Source organism: Melanotaenia boesemani, chromosome 17 (genome assembly GCF_017639745.1).
Source record: "Melanotaenia boesemani isolate fMelBoe1 chromosome 17, fMelBoe1.pri, whole genome shotgun sequence".
In the NCBI taxonomy this organism is placed as follows: Eukaryota; Metazoa; Chordata; class Actinopteri; order Atheriniformes; family Melanotaeniidae; genus Melanotaenia; species Melanotaenia boesemani.
Genome location: NC_055698.1, coordinates 24,090,923 through 24,111,824, shown reverse-complemented (window position 1 = coordinate 24,111,824; position 20,902 = coordinate 24,090,923). Strand labels below are relative to the sequence as shown.

Genomic DNA, 20,902 nt, shown 5'->3' with positions numbered 1-20,902 from the left:
CTTTTTATTAATAAGGGACATAACTGTAGTCTTTTAAAATCTCACTTCTTATCAGAATGACCTAAAAAATCTTTCATATTTATATTTTGTAAGTTTCTCTTCGTTGAGATTAAATTAAAAAGTTTTCTTTACATTTTCCAGTAAATGTTTTAAACAACTTTACTGATCAAAGAACAAAAATAGTCTTTATTAGAATGATGTCTTTATAACATCTGAATGTTGAGTTAAACTTATTGTGAACAGCGTTACTGAAGGTCATATTCAATCATTTAATCTTTTAATGTGATTAATATAAATTAGTTGGAGCAGCATAAAAATGTTTAAACAATGTTTTATTTTCTAGTCAGATCTGTTAAATTGTGAATTCAGTCTTTGGATCTTTGTTAAACCATCTTGTCCTTCAACAGTGGAAATGATCAGTTGCTGCTTTCCTGCAAAGTAGAACAGCAGCTATGTTTGTACCAGGATTTCAGTGATATACAGAATGTTTAAGATCACAACATTTACACATTTTTAATCTGAGTTTCATTGTTGAATTTTGTGAATAATTGTTCAACTTTTTTACCTAAAAGTTTTTGTAATTTATTTAGAGATTTAAAGTACAGTTAATGTTTTTATGTTAAACATGTTCAGTAGCTTCATGTATGTCAGCTCATATGAGGATTCTGTGTCCTGACATGCATGAAAGGTTTCTAAAAGGGAAGTGAAACAATGTGCGAGAGATGAAGCAGATAAAATGTTACTGAAACTTCTTAAAGGAGGGAAATCTCCTCTCTCACAGTAAAGGTGTACAACTGTCTTCTGGATGTTTGACAGCTGTGTGGTTCTTGTCCTCTAATCTGATTGGTGTCTCCTAGGTGATGCTCGTCCCACCCTGACGGTGCTGCCCCCCTCCACAGAGGAGCTGCAGCAGGGGAAGGCCACACTCATGTGTCTGGCCAACAAGGGCTTCCCCTCAGACTGGAGTCTGTCCTGGAAGGTGGACGGCAGCAGCAGCAGCAGCTATGAGGACAGCAGGAGCCCCGGGGTGCTGCAGAAGGACGGCCACTACAGCTGGAGCAGCACCCTGAGGCTCTCTGCAGACCAGTGGAGGAAGGTGGGCTCTGTGACCTGTGAGGCCACCCAGGGCTCCCAGTCTCCACTCTCAGAGACACTGAGGAGAGACCAGTGTTCCCAGTACTGACCCAATTTACTGGGACTCTGACATGTTTTTACTCTGTCACTGATCTTTGACTCTTTATTTCATTTCTTCTTTTCCTCAAAGCTGTTTTCTAATTCTTATTTTGTCTGTTCAACTGTGTTTCTACACAATAAAGATTTTTATATCAAACAGATTTTTCAGTTCTTACAACATGTAGAGATGATTATGAGATATTCAAAAAAGGTTCTTACTGCTTTGTTCCAGTGTTTAAATATTGTTTTATTATTCTATGATAATAAATATCTGTTCATCAAATCAACTGTTTTTCATTTTCGTTCATATAAATGTGACCTACTGATCTTTTTTCAGTGACTATATAGACTGGATGAAATTGAAAAACTGAGAAAAACAGTTGTTTTAGGTTTTATATGGTGAAGCTAAAACTTATTGTTTTGCATAAAGGATCAAATTATATAGACTTTAGGCCTTATCAAATGGTGACTAATTAATGTTAATTTGGTGGAATCAAATCATTATTTTGATGAAGGTTTAGCATAATAATTACTATTGATATGAAAAGCCTTCATCACAGAAAATATCTCTTATGTATATTTCTTCAGGTTTGCTGTATCTCAAAAATGTTAAATATGTGTTAATATAATATCATGCTTTAAAACGGTGGTTCAGGGAATCATTTCACATTAAACTTTTCATTTTCTCTCAACAACTTTAAGATTTTGTTTGTGTTGTTCTTTATGCTGTAAAATAAAATAACTAAAACCAAACTTTTCTCACTTATGTTTGTCAGATCTAAATAAATCATCTTTGTAAGATATTATTTCATAAAACTTAATTTGCTACGATAAAAGAAAAATCCTCAGTTTAGTCTCAATTCATCTCCTGTTTTAGTTTCAGTGCAGCTGTTGGTTCAGATCAGTTCCTCTCCAGCTGAGGGAGGTTTTTGTACGACGTTGTATCACTGTGTGAACGGGTAGCTGCTACACTGCTGACAGTAATAAACTCCTGAATCTTCAGCCTGAACTCCACTGATGGTCAGAGTGAAGTCAGAACCAGATCCACTTCCACTAAAACGACTCGGAATTCCAGAGTGACGATTTGAAGTTGAATATATCAGGAGTTTAGGAGCTTCTCCTGGTTTCTGAAGGTACCAGTGAAGCCAGCTGGTGCTAACACTTGTACTGGTTTTACATTTGATGGAGACAGTCTGTCCTGGAACAACAGACTGAGATCCAGGAGTCTGAGTCAGGATGATTTCTCCTGATGAACCTGGAAAACAGTAGAAGAGTTACTGAGACAAATCCAGCTTTGAGAAAGATGAAGAAAGATTTTTCTTTAAGATGGAGAATAGATGGAAGAAGGTGAAAGCTGCTTGTTTCCGTGTTTCTCCATCACAGCAGAACATCATTGTGGTGAACCTGGTTGCATCCTGAAGCAAAGTTTTCACAAGAGAGTCTCACCGTGAACAAGGAGCCCCAGGGTGGTCAGCAGTAGAGTCAGTGACATCATCATTGTGCTGCTGGTGTGTTCAGTGTCTCTGAAAGGTCTGAACAGCCACTGATCAACACTGACCTCTTAACAGCTGGGAGCAGAGAGGCAGGACACATATGCAAACACACACAGTCACTCAGCTGCAGCTGTCCTCTACATGGCATCACGTTTCATTTTCACTGATGAAAACATCAAAAACATACTTAGTTTAAAGAATACATGAAGCTGCAATAGTCAGCTGATAAGGTCTCTAAAGTTTACACAGTTCAACAGCTTCATGAAGATGCCATCAGATCAGATCTTACATGGTAGTCTGTAAAGTAAAGATTAAAGATTTAAGTAAAGGTGAGATCTGCTGCGAGTAGATATTGATCATGATACTAACAGAAAACTTGATGAATGAAAAAATCTGAATTTTGAAAAACATGGTGAGAACCAGAAAATAAAAAAAAAGGGTTTTCTTGGTTCCACCTGAATTGTTCTGTCAGAAATCCACGAAGTCACATTTCTGGAGAATGGTGTCACGTTTCTAAAAGTCTTCATGCTGCATTTTCAGACTTTTTTTTGTTGTTTTTCACTTTAATGATTTAAAGATTTGTTTTGAACTTGATGATCAAAACCGTTCAATGTATTTCCATCAAAAACTTCTTTGAAACTTTGGATCAAATTACAAAATCATCAGTTTACAAATATTTACAGGTTAATCTGATATTTTGAAGATGAGTATTTTTGTAACTAATAATTATAAAAATGTAAATGTTATTACTTTTTACATAAAGTAACTTTATTATTTGAAGTTTCAGTTCATATCAAACATAAATCCCTGGGGTTTAAAGTTTTGATGTTTACCATGAGTCGTCTCAGATGCTGCAGATTCATGTTTATCTTTTTATCTGTTCATTTATATTTATTCTTAATATGGTTAAAACAATTGTAAATCTACTTGTAAAATATGTTGCAAGTATGACTAAAAACACATTCATTAAGGCTGTTTTCACTCTTCAAACTTGTCCTCATATGGACAGGTTTAATGTTCTTTGTGGGGGGTGTGTTCATTGAACTGTATGAGTCTTTGCAGCAGTCAGTTCACTTTCTGTTTCTGAGGGAGGTTTTTGTACGACTGTTTTTCACTGTGTGAATGAATATTGACTGTTGATATAGAATCGCCCTGTACAGTAATAAACTGCAGCATCTTCAGCCTGAACTCCACTGATGGTCAGAGTGAAGTCAGAGTTTGATCCACTGCCTGTAAAACGACCTGGAATCCCTGATGCTCTGCTGCTTGTATAGTATATGAGGAGTTTAGGAGTTTGTCCGTCTTTCTGTTGGTACCAGGATAAATGGTCGCTATAAATATTCTGACTGGTTTTACATCTGATGGAGACGGTTCCTCCCAGATCAGCTGTCACTGCTGCAGGCTGAGTTACTGTGACCTGTCCTCTGGACTCTGAGGATACAGAGACAAAAACATAAAGCAGCTTCATGGTTTAGTCGGCTTCATTTCAGAGGGACGGATGTTCATAGAGGAGAGGAGTTTGATTCTCTGGACTTTACCTGTGAAGCAGCAGCAGAGGAGAGTCCAGATGAGGACGCAGATCAAAGTCATGTTATTGATGAGGAGGATTTCTGTGGCTTCTATTGTCATGAAGGACAGCTGTCAGTCATCCAGTCTTCAACTCTCAGGACTATAAACTCTCCCAGAGCACTGGAGCATGGTGCTGCTGATGCAAAGTGTTTCTCTATGGAAATCTTCTGACTCCAGCAGGGACTTGAATCTCTATGATTATGTTAATCAATAATTAATCATTTCATCAGAATTTTAATTAAATAAAAGATAATTTTGATATTTTTGTAAATTATTTCAATTATTAAATCTTTTCTTAAATTTTTTATCATTTCCATTCATGTCTACAGTTTTCATTTCTAATTAAAGATGTGGTTTTTAAACAATTATAAAGATATTTGTTGTTATTTTTCATACTTATTTCATTAAAAAATTAAATCTTTATTTTATTTTAGTTGTGTTTTTAAGGAACAGGATTGTTTGTGTTGAATTTGTTGTGTTGAAAGTCAGAGAGCCGTGTCTCTCTACAGTCAGGGGTTTTTGTACGACGACTCAACCAGTTTGTATCACTGTGGTACACGTTCGGTGGAGGAACCAGACTGGATGTTGGAAATAAGTTGATAAATATCATGAAACTTTTTATTAATAAGGGACATAACTGTAGTCTTTTAAAATCTCACTTCTTATCAGAATGACCTAAAAAACTTTCATATTCATATTTTGTTGTTAGTTTCTCTTCGTTGAGATTAAATTAAAAAGTTTTCTTTACATTTTCCAGTAAATGTTTTAAACAACTTTACTGATCAAAGAACAAAAATAGTCTTTATTAGAATGATGTCTTTATAACATCTGAATGTTGAGTTAAACTTATTGTGAACAGTGTTACTGAAGGTCATATTTAATCATTTAATCTTTTAATGTGATTAATATAAATTAGTTGGAGCAGCATAAAAATGTTTAAACAATGTTTTATTTTCTAGTCAGATCTGTTAAATTGTGAATTCAGTCTTTGGACCTTTGTTAAACCATCTTGTCCTTCAACAGTGGAAATGATCAGTTGCTGCTTTCCTGCAAAGTAGAACAGCAGCTATGTTTGTACCAGGATTTCAGTGATATACAGAATGTTTAAGATCACAACATTCACACATTTTTAATCTGAGATTCATTGTTGAATTTTGTGAATAATTGTTCAACTTTTTTACTTAAAAGTTTCTGTAATTTATTTAGAAATTTAAAGTGCAGTTAATGATTTTATGTTAAACATGTTCAGTAGTTTCATGTATGTCAGCTCATATGAGGATTCTGTGTCCTGACATGCATGAAAGGTTTCTAAAAGGGAAGTGAAACAATGTGCGAGAGATGAAGCAGATAAAATGTTACTGAAACTTCTTAAAGGAGGAAATCTCCTCTCTCACAGTAAAGGTGTCCAACTGTCTTCTGGATGATTGACAGCTGTGTGGTTCTTGTCCTCTAATCTGATTGGTGTCTCCTAGGTGATGCTCGTCCCACCCTGACGGTGCTGCCCCCCTCCACAGAGGAGCTGCAGCAGGGGAAGGCCACACTCATGTGTCTGGCCAACAAGGGCTTCCCCTCAGACTGGAGTCTGTCCTGGAAGGTGGACGGCAGCAGCAGCAGCAGCTATGAGGACAGCAGGAGCCCCGGGGTGCTGCAGAAGGACGGCCACTACAGCTGGAGCAGCACCCTGAGGCTCTCTGCAGACCAGTGGAGGAAGGTGGGCTCTGTGACCTGTGAGGCCACCCAGGGCTCCCAGTCTCCACTCTCAGAGACACTGAGGAGAGACCAGTGTTCCCAGTACTGACCTGATTTACTGGGACTCTGACATGTTTTTTTTCTGTCTCTGATCTTTGACTCTTTATTTCATTTCTTTCTTTTCCTCAAAGCTGTTTTCTAATTCTTATTTTCTCTGTTCAACTGTGTTTCTACACAATAAAGATTTTTTTTGTCAAACAGATTTTTCTGTGTTCTTTCAACATGTAGAGATGAGTAAGAGAAATTCAAAATCAGTTTTCACTGTTTTGTTGCAGCCATGACATCAGGTTATATGAAAAGTTCACTAATTATTGTTAATTTATTGAAAACCAATGATTATTTTTTCATGTAAGTTTAACATTTTTGTACTATCAATATAAAACCCTTCATGAGAGAACAATCTCTTCTGTATATTTAGGAAAGGCAAAAGGGAAATTTATTTGTATAGCACATTTCATGTACAAGACAATTCAAAGTTCTTCACATAAAACATAACAGCACAATGCAGAAAGCAATAACAAGTGCATAAAAAAACAAAGATTAAAAGATATAAGATTAATTAAAAATACCAGAAAGAAAAAAATAAAATAAAATAGATAAAATCCAAGTAATAAAGTTCCAGTGTGGGAAAGATAGAATTTAAATTTTATAATTTAAAAATTCCAGCTTATTTTGACTACTAAATAAAAACTATTAAATACAGCAGAGAACAGGTGGGTATTTAACCTGCATTTAAATAAACTGAGTGTTTCAGCTGATCTGAGGCTTTCTGGGAGTTTGTTCCAGACATGTGGAGCATAGAAGCTGAATGCAGCTTCTCCATCTTTAGTTCTGACTCCAGGAACTGAAAAGAAACTGGATCCAGATGACCTGAAGGTTCTGTTAGATCCATACTGGGTCAAGAAATCACTGATGTATTTTGGTCCTAAACCATTCAGAGCTTTATATGCCAGCAGCACAAATTTAAAGTCTATTCTCTGATGAACAGGCAGCCAGTATGACGACTAACTACGTCTAGAATTCAGATTTGCTGCAACACAAAATATATAATATTAAAAAATAAAAAAATGAAGTTTTAAAATAGTGTTTAAAAGAATAACTTTACATCTAAAATTTTAATTTTATCTCAGTAATTTAAAATTACACATGACTGTTTTGTTGTTATTTGTCCTATAAAGTCAAATAGCTAAAATAAAAATGTTCTCATTGATGCTTGTCTGAAGATTAAAATCTATAAACGTTTTGAGATATTAATTCATAAAACTTAATTTGATAACAAAAATCTTTGCAGTTTAGTCTCAGTTCTTCTCCTGTTTTAGTTTCAGTGCAGCTGTTGGTTCAGATCAGTTCCTCTCCAGCTGAGGGAGGTTTTTGTACGACGTTGTATCACTGTGTGAGCGGCCAGTTGCTACCCTGCTGACAGTAATAAACTCCTGAATCTTCAGCCTGAACTCCACTGATGGTCAGAGTGAAGTCAGAACCAGATCCACTTCCACTAAAACGACTTGGAATTCCAGACTGACGACTTGAAGCTGCATATATCAGGAGTTTAGGAGCTTCTCCTGGTTTCTGAAGGTACCAGTTAAGATAGCTGCTAACACCTGTACTGGTTTTACATGTGATGGAGACAGTCTGTCCTGGAACAACAGACTGAGATCCAGGAGTCTGAGTCAGGATGATTTCTCCTGATGAACCTGGAAAACAGTAGAAGAGTTACTGAGACAAATCCAGCTTTGAGAAAGATGAAGAAAGATTTTTCTTTAAGATGGAGAATAGATGGAAGAAGGTGAAAGCTGCTTGTTTCCGTGTTTCTCCATCACAGCAGAACATCATTGTGGTGAACCTGGTTGCATCCTGAAGCAAAGTTTCCACAAGAGAGTCTCACCCTGAACAAGGAGCCCCAGGGTGGTCAGCAGTAGAGTCAGTGACATCATTATTGTGCTGCTGGTGTGTTCAGTGTCTCTGAAAGGTCTGAACAGCCACTGATCAACACTGACCTCTTAACAGCTGGGAGCAGAGAGGCAGGACACATATGCAAACACACACAGTCACTCAGCTGCAGCAGTCCTCTACATGTCACCATGTTTCATCCTCACTGATGACAGCTTTTAAATGTGTGGTCAGAACCAGAAAATATTGAATTTATCTTGAGCTTAACTTGCATTATTTTTTAATTTTGCCATCTAGACAGTTATTCAGCTATTCATTCATTATCTATCTTTGAGTTGCGTTAACAGTAGTGACCTGCGGCTCGATACATAAATATTGATACTATACCACCGTTTAATCGGTTTTCGTGTTAATATATGAATATCATTGTGATTTGGCAAAAAAAAAAAAAATCCAGTTTATCACAAACTGGAATACACTGAAAAGTAACTAAAATATCAGAATCTTATACCCAGAAATTATACCCAGTTGGCAGAAACTACTTTTTCTTGCATCTGCCATAGTCATACATGAAATGGCACAGCGTGGTGCAACAGCACCTCTCATGCACTCAGTCCACAGCATCATGTGTAGAGCTGAACAGCAATGGTGCGATATATGATGAGAATTGTATCAACACCAGAAGCCTCATTAAACCTCTGAGAGTCAATTTTGGAGTGGATTTTGGTAAAGTGTCTTTCATCTGTCTGCTAGTTTCAGGTTTTCATGGTGATGTTCAAACAACATGAGTTTCCCTCGATCTAAAGACTATTGCATCCTGTTTTGTTATGTACAGTATTAAATATGGTAATGAAAGAAGAAAATGCTGCAATAAATATCTGTATGAGTTCAGCTTGAAGTGACATGTGTCTCTGAGATCAGCTCACTTCAACTCAACAGGATGCGATTTAGTGGGTAAGGATGTTACAGAGGCTGGTGTCATTAAATATTCAGTAAAAGAGACATTGAAGGGTTTTGAAAATGATAAATACAGATAGAAAGATAACATTAATCTCTCTCATTTGTTTAGATGGTAAACAAAATATCTTAATATGTATGTGTTGACAAACATGTAATTATTGTTGCATTTTTTTATTTATTTTTGCATATTTTTATTTTGAGTCACAAAGTATTCTTTGAGAGAGATTTTCTGAAGACATTAAGTTTCTCTGTAAAGTTTTGTTATCAGATCAGCATCAATGATACTGGCTTCCATTTGAAGTGGTATTGGATCAGAAAGAAAATTAGTGAAAAGATTATTATGAACATAAATAATGATCACGATGTTGATGTGGTCACAGTAAAGGACAAAAATTGATGTCGATCTAGAGCTGTTAGTAAGTTTCTCTTCATGTGATGCAGGGAGGTTTAGTGTGGTGCTTTTACACTGTGTGAAAACTCACTGATCTTTGATGAAGTGGTATCTCTTACAGTGATAAACTGCAGCATATTTAGTCTGAACTCAGGAACTATGGAAATGTTCTGACTCCAGCAGGGACTTGGATCAATATGATGATTAATGGTGTTTTAATCAGTTTATAAGAAATTTAAACATGAATGTGTCTTTTAATTTCTGTGTTGTTTGTACTTGAGATTATGTTTAATGTTTAACCTTTGTTGACTGTTTTATATTTAGATATATAAATTCTGTTAAATATAGTTTTTTTAATTGTCCAAATTCTCAAACTGATTCATCATGTTAATGAGCTGCTCATCAGAATTTAAGAAATATGATGAATACATAAAAAGACGTGAATAAAATCATTAGTTAATAGATCATTTTTGTAAAATGTTGCATGTTTCTTTTAACTCATGGATCAGTTCCATCAATATTATATAAACCTTCCAGTCTAATGATGAGTTTGTAGAGTTAGTTTGTTCCAGAGTCAGAGAGCCGTGTCTCTGTACAGTCAGAGGTTTTTGTACGACGGTTCAACGAGTTTGTATCACTGTGGTACACATTCGGTGGAGGAACCAGACTGGAGTTTGGAAGTAAGTCTTTCTTATAACTTAACCTATTTATTTTATATTTTGGTTATTTAAGTGGTTAAAAGCTAAATGATCTTAACACATTTTATTAAACTTTAAAATTTTAGACCTATTGTTTTAATTTCTCCTCAGAGAAGCTACTTCAGATTAGATTTTTTAAACTGTTTAAGTAATAGAAGTAATATATACGTGGATGTGGACAGAACAAATATAAAGAAGAGCATTTTGAACTGGACAAAATTTATCACATCGTTTTTTCTGCACTTTAAAGTTTGAAATCTAGTAATGATTTAAACCAACAGGTTATAAATGATAATTCAGTCTCTACACCTAAAGTGTACATTACACAATACTTAAAATGGACTAAGATTACTTTATTCTTTTTATTTTTCTTTTTTTTTGCTTATCTTGTTTTGTCATATTTTATCTGAAAGGAAAACGAATTTCTCTTTACTGATCTGCATCAGAGATTTCTAAATAAAAAAAAAGGAAGTGAAACAATGTGTTAGTTAATGACTGTTGAAGCACAAAACTCATCATCAGCGTTTCTAGTATCAGATGTTTGATTCAAAGCTGTGTGGTCTCTTGTTCCTTAAGCCGACTGTTGTGTCCTAGGTGATGTTCGTCCCAACCTGACAGTCCTGCTCCCCTCCGAAGATGACCTGCAGAGGGGTAATGTCACTCTCATGTGTCTGGCCAACAAGGGCTTCCCCTCAGACTGGAGTCTGTCCTGGAAGGTGGACAGCTGCAGTAAAAACTGCTATGAGGACAGCAGGAGCCTCGGGGTGCTGCAGAAGGACGGCTACTACAGCTGGAGCAGCACCCTGAGGCTCCCTGCAGACCAGTGGATGAGGGTGGGCTCTGTGACCTGTGAGGCCACCAAGGAGTCCATAACCCCAGTTTCAGAGATACTGAGAAGAGACCAGTGTTCCCAGTACTGACCTGAATTACCTTATTACTCTGATCTTACTCTGCTTTGATATTTACTGTTTTTATATTATTGCTGATGGATATAAACATATATACAGTATATATATGTATATATAAACTGTTAGCACATCAGTATTTTTCTTTCTCTCCAGTTGTATTAGATGATTCTGATCAGTGCTTCTCTGGTTGTTTCAATGCAATAAAGACGTCTTCATTAAAACAAACGTTTGGTTTTTCCTGCTGTATTAAAATGCTCTTTGAATTAAACTTGGATAAGAAGATAGAAATGGCTCCAAGTTAGAGGAATTTGACAAAGTTAAAAAAGCAGAAACTGGACGTCTATCTGCTGAGGAAGATCAGATTATATGATTAAAGGCTCCACAGCTACTGGTGAAGGATCCTAGACAGACTCCTTGGACAGTTTTCAAGGGTGGATCAAATCTGATTTCTGGTGTATCTTGAAAGGTTTTCAGTCATGTGATGAGTTACATCACTGCATCTTATTGTTTAGGAATTTTGTATTTTATATCATGTATGGATGCAACATTTCTTATAGAAGTGTGGATTATACTGATTTTTAACATCTGAGTGGTGAATGTTTTTTTTCAGCCATGTTGTATCAATGAGTTTGTCACTAAAGTAAAATTTTTGATCATTTAGTTTGAGAAAAAACCAAAAACTTTAGGAACAACTGATTGAGTTGGAGAAAATGCATTCAGGAAACAATCAATGCTGAGGTCAAAGGTCATGATCAGACATTATTGTTTGTCACAGGCTGAAAACTGGATTTTCTTTTTAGAAAATAGAATAAAAATATTGGCCCATAACAGAATATAAATGAATGAAAAGACACTTCTCATCTCAAATCTTTATTAGTGGGTGCATGTTGGAATTAATCTTGTCCATTCAGACTCTGTTCAGTGTGACTGAGGGAAGTTTTTGTTCTGCAGGTGTTTCTGTGTGAAGAAGTCCTGACTGTTGATTTCATGAAGACTGTAAGTCTGAACTCCACTGATGGTCAAAGTTGGAGTTTGATCTGCTCTAAAACCCTGATTTCTGTTTACCCACATACATGAGTACTTCAGGATTTTCTCCATATGTCTGTTGATATCAGCTTAAAGCATTTGAGCCATAAACATCCTCACTGGTTTTATATATGATGCTGACAGATCCTCTCAGAGCAGAGACAACCATTTATTTATCATTTAGAAAAGTTTAAGAGGACATTTTTACTTGTTTATTTTACAATAACAGTTGTTCTAATAATTCTTGAAGATTTATAAATATCCTGTTCATCACTAACCCTCTGATCTGATCTGGTCTTCCACATTATTATCCTTCAAAAACAGCCTTAATAATACTTGACGGAAGAAGGTGTTTTTAATATTTGATGTATTCATAATGACCATTTAAAACTATGGAAAGAGCATTTAATGACCTACTAACATTCATTCCAATGTTTCAGTAATATAATCTCATTCTTAACAGATATCTTCATCTTACTTGAACAGCAAAATTAAAAACTATCACTTTAAAAATTTGAAGTTTAAGTAAAATTATGTTTAATGACTTAAAAATACACAAGCAAAAAGTCTGGACACACTTACCCATCATATGTAATGGGTGTGTGTCCAATGGTTTAACTGGTACTATATTTCCTGACATAATGTCAAAGCTGAACTTTTTCCATTAACCTGACGTCCATCAAATCTAATCAGCCAGCAATCATCTTACTGAATGATAAAGTGATTTATTATATCTGGGCGTGTCTCTGTTGTACAGTAGAGCCTGTAGGTGCAGATGCTTCACATTTCCAATGTTTACACAAACTGAGTGAATGCAGGACTGAAGGTATTATAAATTTAAAAAACTTATATAACTTTAAAAAAAGATTAAATAAATTACCCATAAATACTGATGATAAGAAACATTTTTGCATAACCTGCTATTTCTGTCAAAGCTGCAGCAGTTTTTTAGTTTCTGTTCCACAATCTGTCTGAAGTTTTTGTACGACTGGTTTTCACTGTGTGAACGAGTACTGGTTGTTGATGTAGAATTCCCCCATACAGTAATAAACTGCTGCATCTTCAGCCTGAACTCTACTGATGGTAAAAGTGAAATCTGTGTTTGATCCACTGCCTGAAAAATGACTCGGAATTCCTGATGCTAGATAGCTAGCATCATAAATAAGTAGTTTAGGTACTGCACCAGGTTTCTGTTGGTACCAGGAGAGGTCATTTCCTTCATCTACTCTGTAACTGGTTTTACATCTGATGGTGACGGTTCCTCCCAGATCAGATGTCACTGCTACAGACTGAGTTACTGTGGCCTGTCCTCAAAGCTGTTTTCTAATTCTTATTTTGTCTGTTCAACTGTGTTTCTACACAATAAAGATTTTTATATCAAACAGATTTTTCAGTTCTTACAACATGTAGAGTTGATTATGAGATATTCAAAAAAGGTTCTTACTGCTTTGTTCCAGTGTTTAAATATTGTTTTATTATTCTATGATAATAAATATCTGTTCATCAAATCAACTGTTTTTCATTTTTGTTCAAATAAATGTGACCTACTGATCTTTTTTCAGTGAGTATATAGACTGGATGAAATTGAAAAACTGAGACAAAACAGTAGTTTTAGGTTTTATATGGTGAAGCTAAAACTTATTGTTTTGCATAAAGGATCAAATTATATAGACTTTAGGCCTTATCAAATGGTGACTAATTAATGTTAATTTGGTGGAATCAAATCATTATTTTGATGAAGGTTTAGCATAATTATTACTATTGATATGAAAAGCCTTCATCACAGAAAATATCTCTTATGTATATTTCTTCAGGTTTGCTGTATCTCAGAAATATTAAATATTTGTTAATATAACATCATGCCTTAAAACGGTGGTTCAGGGAATCATTTCACATTAAACTTTTCATTTTCTCTCAGCAATTTTAAGATTTTGTTTTTGTTGTACTCTATGCAGTAAAATAAAATAACTAAAACCAAACTTTTCTCACTTACGTTTGTAAGATCTAAATAAATCATCTTTGTAACATATTTCATAAAACTTAATTTGCTACAATAAAAGTAAAATCCTCAGTTTAGTCTCAGTTCTTCTCCTGTTTTAGTTTCAGTGCAGCTGTTGGTTCAGATCAGTTCCTCTCCAGCTGAGGGAGGTTTTTGTACGACGTTGTATCACTGTGTGAACGGGTAGCTGTTACACTGCTGACAGTAATAAACTCCTGAATCTTCAGCATGAACTCCACTGATGGTCAGAGTGTAAGTCAGAACCAGATCCACTTCCACTAAAACGATTTGGAATTCCAGACTGACGAGTTGTAGAATAATAAATCAGAAGTTTAGGAGCTTCTCCTGGTTTCTGAAGGTACCAGTTAAGACAGTTGCTAACACCTGTACTGGTTTTACATTTGATGGAGACAGTCTGTCCTGGAACAGCAGACTGAGATCCAGGAGTCTGAGTCAGGATGATTTCTCCTGATGAACCTGGAAAACAGTAGAAGAGTTACTGAGACAAATCCAGCTTTGAGAAAGAAGAAGAAAGATTTTTCTTTAAGATGGAGAATAGATGGAAGAAGGTGAAAGCTGCTTGTTTCAGTGTTTCTCCATCACAGCAGAACATCATTGTGGTGAACCTGGTTGCATCCTGAAGCAAAGTTTTCACAAGAGAGTCTCACCCTGAACAAGGAGCCCCAGGGTGGTCAGCAGTAGAGTCAGTGACATCATCATTGTGCTGCTGGTGTGTTCAGTGTCTCTGAAAGGTCTGAACAGCCACTGATCAACACTGACCTCTTAACAGCTGGGAGCAGAGAGGCAGGACACATATGCAAACACACACAGTCACTCAGCTGCAGCTGTCCTCTTGTCGTCCTGTTTTATCTTCACATGTGAGATATTTGCACCAGGAAATCAAAATTCGCTGAGTTATTAGATCCAGTAGCTTGTGAAGAGTTTCATTTTATTTGTTTTAGTAATAACACTTTATTTGACATAAATTGGAGGCTTTAGTGAGTAAAAATTGTTATGATGTTTGGATGTTATTATTTGGTGGTTTTGTAATGTTAGAATTATTCAAGTCTTCATGCAGCATCTTAAGAACTTCTCATGAACATAACAATAAACAATAAAATTACTTGATATTCAGTCTTTAACAGTTTTGAATTATTGGGTCAAATAATAATTGTCAGAAGGAAAATGTTTCTACATTTTAATCAGCATAAAAAAATGGTAGAATAAGTAAATAAATACATCAGAATTAGAGAACCGAATCCCAAAAGGAAAAATGAAGCTCCGTGTCATCAAGAGTCATGTGATCCAACTGAAAGCTGCTCTGTAGTCACTAAACACACCTTGCTGAGCTTAACTGCTCCATTTCTTTCTGCTGGACAGACTTTGAGCTCCACAGTATTAACTGTGTTTTTAAACTTTACTTTTTAATGCTTACAGTTGACTCAGAGGAAAGTTTTATTGTTTTTGTTTGAAGTAATATTCTGGACATTTTGCGGATTTTTTTCTCTACTTTTAATTATTATTTATTTGGTAATTTTTCTGGTGATGATCAGCATCTTCACCAATATTTACCTTTTAAGTTCAGTAACGGCACAATGTCTCAAGCTTTATCTTTGACTGTGACATGATCCTTTCTGCAGAACATTATAGATGTTAATGAACAAATAAAAAAAATATTGCTCTATAGTCATAATAATGTGTGTTTCCATTAACATTGTTATCTGTTGATAAAGTTGCTGTGATCGCAATTAAGAATAATTTTAAAAATTTCTGGAGATTTACTGGTTCTTAAACATTTCTCTGTGTGTGTGTGTGTGTGTGTGTGTGTGCGTGTGTGTGTGTGTGTGTGTGTGTGTGTGTGTGTGTGTGTGTGTGTGTGTGTGTGTGTCTGTGTGTGTGTTCAGTGAACTTCATCAGTCAGTTAAGTTCTTGTTCAGTCTGAGGGAAATTTTTGTACAACTGTATTTCACTGTGTGAACACCCACTGACTGTTGATGCTATGATAACTCTGACAGTAATAAACTCCTGCATCTTCAGCCTGAACTCCACTGATGGTCAGAGTGAAGTCAACTCCATTCCCTGCTCCACTTCCACTGAATCTGGAGGAGATTCCTGAAAATCTATCTGATGTCCCGTAGATCAGAGCTTTAAGAGGTTCTCCAGGTTTCTGATGGTACCAGGCCAGGTAGTACTGTGAACCAGAGTAGTGATATACTGTTGGATTGACTTTACAGTCAATAGTGACAGTTTGTCCGAGCTGCACTGATTTGGCTGCTGACTGAGTCACAACAACATTCTGTCCAACAGACCCTGAGGAGAGAGAAGAAACACTGGACATGAGATGGTGAGGTGAAACTCAGCTACACTCCAAATGATTTTCACATCACAGAACAATGATTTTCCTCACCCTGAGTGAAGCAGAGGAGAGTCCAGATGAGGACGCAGATCAAAGTCATGTTATTGATGAGGAGGATTTCTGTGGCTTCTGTTGTCATGAAGGACAGCTGTCAGTCATCCAGTCTTCAACTCTCAGGACTATAAACTCTCCCAGAGCACTGGAGCATGGTGCTGCTGATGCAAAGTGTTTCTCTATGGAAATGTTCTGACTCCAGCAGGGAGTTGAATCAATCTGATGATGATTATCAATGAATCATTTAGTTTATGTGAATGTTATGTCATCATAATTTTAGATTCATATCAACATTTGAGAGTTTATGTTGTAGAGAAAAAGTTTATATTATAATGTCTCCTAATCTTTATCTAAATACTACAAAACAGATTTTAACTTTCTACTCATTCATCTACCAGTTCACCCAGCGCTGGGACCAGTCTGATGATGATGTTTACCACTGAATCAGTCAGTTAATCTTTATAATGATACGAAATGTGTTTATTCACTTGAATGTGTTTTGAGCTTGAGTTTAATGGAGAACTTTGTAAATAATGAATTATATTAATCCCTTCATTTACAATTTAAAAAAGGTGTTGTAACTAACCATAATTCATATACCACGTAATAACTTTCTCATTTTTTTCTGTAACTCAAGAAACATTTCTAAATTGGTACATATGGTCTCCAGAGCTGAACTGGAAGAATCATGCATGCATTTGTGACCTTATGTTTAGATTATTGTAATTATCTATTTAACAACTTGCACAAATCATCACCTCTATTACACCTCCAGTCTTTTCAAAATGCTGCAGCCAGATTATTAATACATTCAAGCAAACAAGCTCACATCACTCCTGTTTTATATGTCACAGGGTTGAAGTGAACGTTCTGTTTTTTTATATGATTTACAGGTTTTCCCTTTATTTGGTGTTTGATATAGTTTTTATTTGTATTTATTGCATGGTTTTATCTAGTTTGGTTTTATTTTTTTCATTTTTTTTACTTGGTTTTGATCTGGTTTTAATTGTATGTAAGTTCACTCACCTTGAGCCTGCAGACTGATTGGGGAAAATGACTCCCACCTGTGACAAATTAATGGGCCTATCAGCAGCCAGAGTGAGCCAGCCAGAAGGCAGCACCTGGAAATAAAGAGGACCTTGTGACAGGAGAAGCGGGACTTACAACAGTGGGTAAAAGAGGCTGGAGGCAGTGAGAGCAGACGGAGAGGTGGATCAGGAACTGGAGTACAGTGGAGAAGCCGCTACACAGCAAAAGGAAGGGGTTGTTATGTGAAAGACAAGCAGAGGCAGAGCAGGAGGCTCTGGGGTGTAAGTATCGATTGGATCTTTAGCAACACCTGTCAATGGAAGCCTGTTGTGGTTGAGTGTACTAAAGCAGAGTACTCACAGAAATCTCCCTACTTTTCCAGAAGTCCACAGCGGGATTGATGGCTGTAGGAACTACACAGACTGCGCTGCTTCATCTGGACCATCTGAACTTTTTTTTTTTTTTTTCCGAAGCACTTTAGCCTCCCTGATTTTAATTGGTTTCCTTTTGTTACACCTACATTCCTCCAGTGAATATTTAATTAATGACCTTACAGTTTTATTTGATTGAATAAAAATTCTTTCCACCACTTGATTCCCTCTGTTCACCTTGCTCGCTCTCCACCCGTGTCACATATACTCTTTACTTTATCCTACTTATTTTAGGATTTGTTTAAAGGTCTTATAGGAAAAAATACTTTAGTAATCCCAAAGGGAAATTATATTTACTTCGAGAGCAGTAAATGATCAGACCCCAGATTATAAATGTCAGCTTCTTATAAAATCCACTGCTGCTCGCTGTCTTTGTTCTCTGGCTGAGAATGTTTGTTGTCCCTCGTATACGACCAAAGACCAGGAGGGACAGAGGCTCTGTCTGTGGTAAATGCTAAATGGACTTCTATTCTTATGTAGCGCTTTTCCAGCCAGTTTGACCACTCAAAGCGCTTTACACTACTTATTACACTCACCCATTCACACCCCGATAGGCACATCGGGAGGCAACGTGAGGTTAAGAGTCTTGCCCAAGGACACTTAGGTATGTAGTCAGTGGAAGCCTGGAATCGATCCACCTACCTTCCGGTCGGAAGACAACTGATCTTCCTCCTGAGCTACAGCCGCCCCTGTGGTACCAAGCTTGTGTAACAGTCCACTTCAACTACATTTAGTTAAATCTGTGGAGTCCTTTAAAAATTAGCTAAAACGTTTCTGATTAAAACAGGCTTTTAGTTGAGTTTTATTTTTCTCTACCTGTTTATTTTGTCTGTTGCCATCTTTTCATTGGTTGCTTTGGTATTTAATTTAGTCATTTTACTCTTTGTGTCCAGCACTTTGTGACTGTCCATGTGTGTAAAAGAACTTTAACTTTATTTACTTACTGTATAAACATCAGTGTTGAAATATAAGTATATAACAATATGAATAAACAATGCTGTTATTCAGGTTTAATAAATCCTTTTATACAGTTTTTATGCAGCATAAATTGTCTGATTATTCCTTTAAATTTGTGTTTATTTTCTAAGTATACGTGTCTTTGTTTAAATCACTTTAAAAATATCCATTGTACAAACAAAGAAAAATGATATTCTCATGTTAGCCAAATATTTTGTCAGCAAATTCTTAGTTCACAAACACTTGAAATGTTCTGCTACGTTGTTTGTTGCAGAGTCAGAGAGCCGTGTCTCTGTACAGTCAGAGGTTTTTGTACGACGACTCAACCAGTTTGTATCACTGTGGTGGACTTTTGGTGGAGGAACCAGACTGGATGTTAACTGTAAGTACATTTAATTCTTTATGAGTTCAAATGTAAACAGATTATTTTTTATTTCCTAACCAGAATATTGGTAATCTATAAATGTGGTTTTATGTGATTGGTGTAATTATTTGGTAAAGGTAGATTCTATATTTGGAAACACTAAAACCATCTTCAGTGATATTGTTCTGTGTTATTTTGTCTCTGATATCGTAAGTTTGCAGATAAATTTTGCTTCTGAATCAGATCATTATTTAATTGTTCAGTCTAAACTCTGAAAATCTGAGTCTTTACTGTTTTAGTCAGGAAATTATTAGATTTCAGAAAACTGATGAGGATCAAAAATGTTTCTAACATGTTCAATCTGTTAACTTAACAAGTTAAAGTTTTTGTTTAAACTAGTTAGTTTTTTCTGCACAAACTTTGTATCTATGTGAAAGAAAATTCAAGACCCATCAGAAGTTTTTGTGTCTTTACCCAGAAATGTAGTAAATATAATGACCCATGTCGTCACGTATCAGGTAGAAAGTTTCACATTTGTCCCTCCATGTGGTCCACTCCATGGACTCTTTTAAAAAGCAGTTAAACTATTCTATTCAGAAAAGCTGTTTGTTGATAATTATTTATTTTATGAAAATTATTATGTTTTATTGCAGCCATTTAATGTCCAACACTTTATGATTTTTAATCTGTGAAAAGTGTTTTATAAATAAACTTTACTTACTTACATCACTGCATGTGGGAGATTGATTTAATATCATCATATTGTAGTGGTAACTATGGGGAGGATGAAAAGAGATCTGAAAGATTTTACATTCTTCAAATGATATAAAATAATCATTTATAAAAAACAGTGAAGAATTTATTTAATGAAGCAGACAAGTGACGGGATGGTGTGAAGGTGAAAGATCTGCTTTTAAATTCTAATCTATCATTTTAGTTTGAAGCAAAGTGAATCACAAGAAGCTGAAAACATCTAAAAAATGTCTTGAACATTTTTATCTTTAGTACTGAAACCTGTCTGTTGCTGTGGTTCAGCAGTGATGCCTGTCCGTTACTATGGTTACTGAACTAAAAGCAAGAAGTGAAACATTGAGGAGGAGTTTCATCTAATGTCTGTAATGTGACCTCTCTTTCTGCAGTGGGTCAAGTCCATCCCACCCTGACGGTGCTGCCCCCCTCCACAGAGGAGCTGCAGCAGGGGAAGGCCACACTCATGTGTCTGGCCAACAAGGGCTTCCCCTCAGACTGGAGTCTGTCCTGGAAGGTGGACGGCAGCAGCAGCAGCAGCTATGAGGACAGCAGGAGCCCCGGGGTGCTGCAGAAGGACGGCCACTACAGCTGGAGCAGCACCCTGAGGCTCTCTGCAGACCAGTGGAGGAAGGTGGGCTCTGTGACCTGTGAGGCCACCCAGGGCTCCCAGACTCCACTCTCAGAGACACTGAGGAGAGACCAGTGTTCCCAGTACTGACCTGATTTAGTGAGACGCTCATACTGGTTTTCCCCTGTTACTTTCTATTTTTTAAATGATTTTTTTCTTCTGTTTTTAATAAATCACTGAAGGAATTCATGTTTTCAAATAAAAGTGTTTTCAACCTAAATCATTTTTCATGTACTTATTCTTCACTTAAACATTTTCTTTCTTGGAACAGACAAATATTAATGTATTATTAGATTTAAGTAAAGGACACATTAATAAATTGTTCTAATTAAAATATTTCAAATCATTTGAATATTAAACAAAATGAAAACGGATTAATGACTTCTGATGACCTTGTAGCATGAAATATTTAAAAAGTATGATCATGAGTTTTTGCTAAAATATTGATTATTATAGTTACAATTCAAGCAGTACTTA

The 20,902-nt window shown here is 36.0% G+C and overlaps 1 pseudogene and 3 gene segments (V, D, J or C); 1 reads left to right on the top strand and 3 right to left on the bottom strand.

Moving 5' to 3' along the window:
• The window catches only part of LOC121656206, a 30,247-nt gene extending 27,522 nt beyond the window's left edge, over positions 1 to 2,725 (bottom strand). Inside the window, 2 exon segments of the V gene segment in view lie at positions 2,131 to 2,428; positions 2,620 to 2,725. Coding sequence covers positions 2,131 to 2,428; positions 2,620 to 2,671 — 350 coding nt within the window.
• On the top strand, positions 859 to 20,626 carry LOC121656253. The segment is given in 2 exon segments: positions 859 to 901; positions 20,234 to 20,626. A coding segment is annotated over 1 exon segment (255 nt).
• On the bottom strand, positions 6,694 to 7,991 carry LOC121656243. The segment is given in 2 exon segments: positions 6,694 to 7,678; positions 7,870 to 7,991. Coding segments are annotated over 2 exon segments (357 nt in total).
• On the bottom strand, positions 14,025 to 14,631 carry LOC121656240 (annotated as a pseudogene).
• Positions 20,627 to 20,902: the final 276 nt, after the last annotated feature.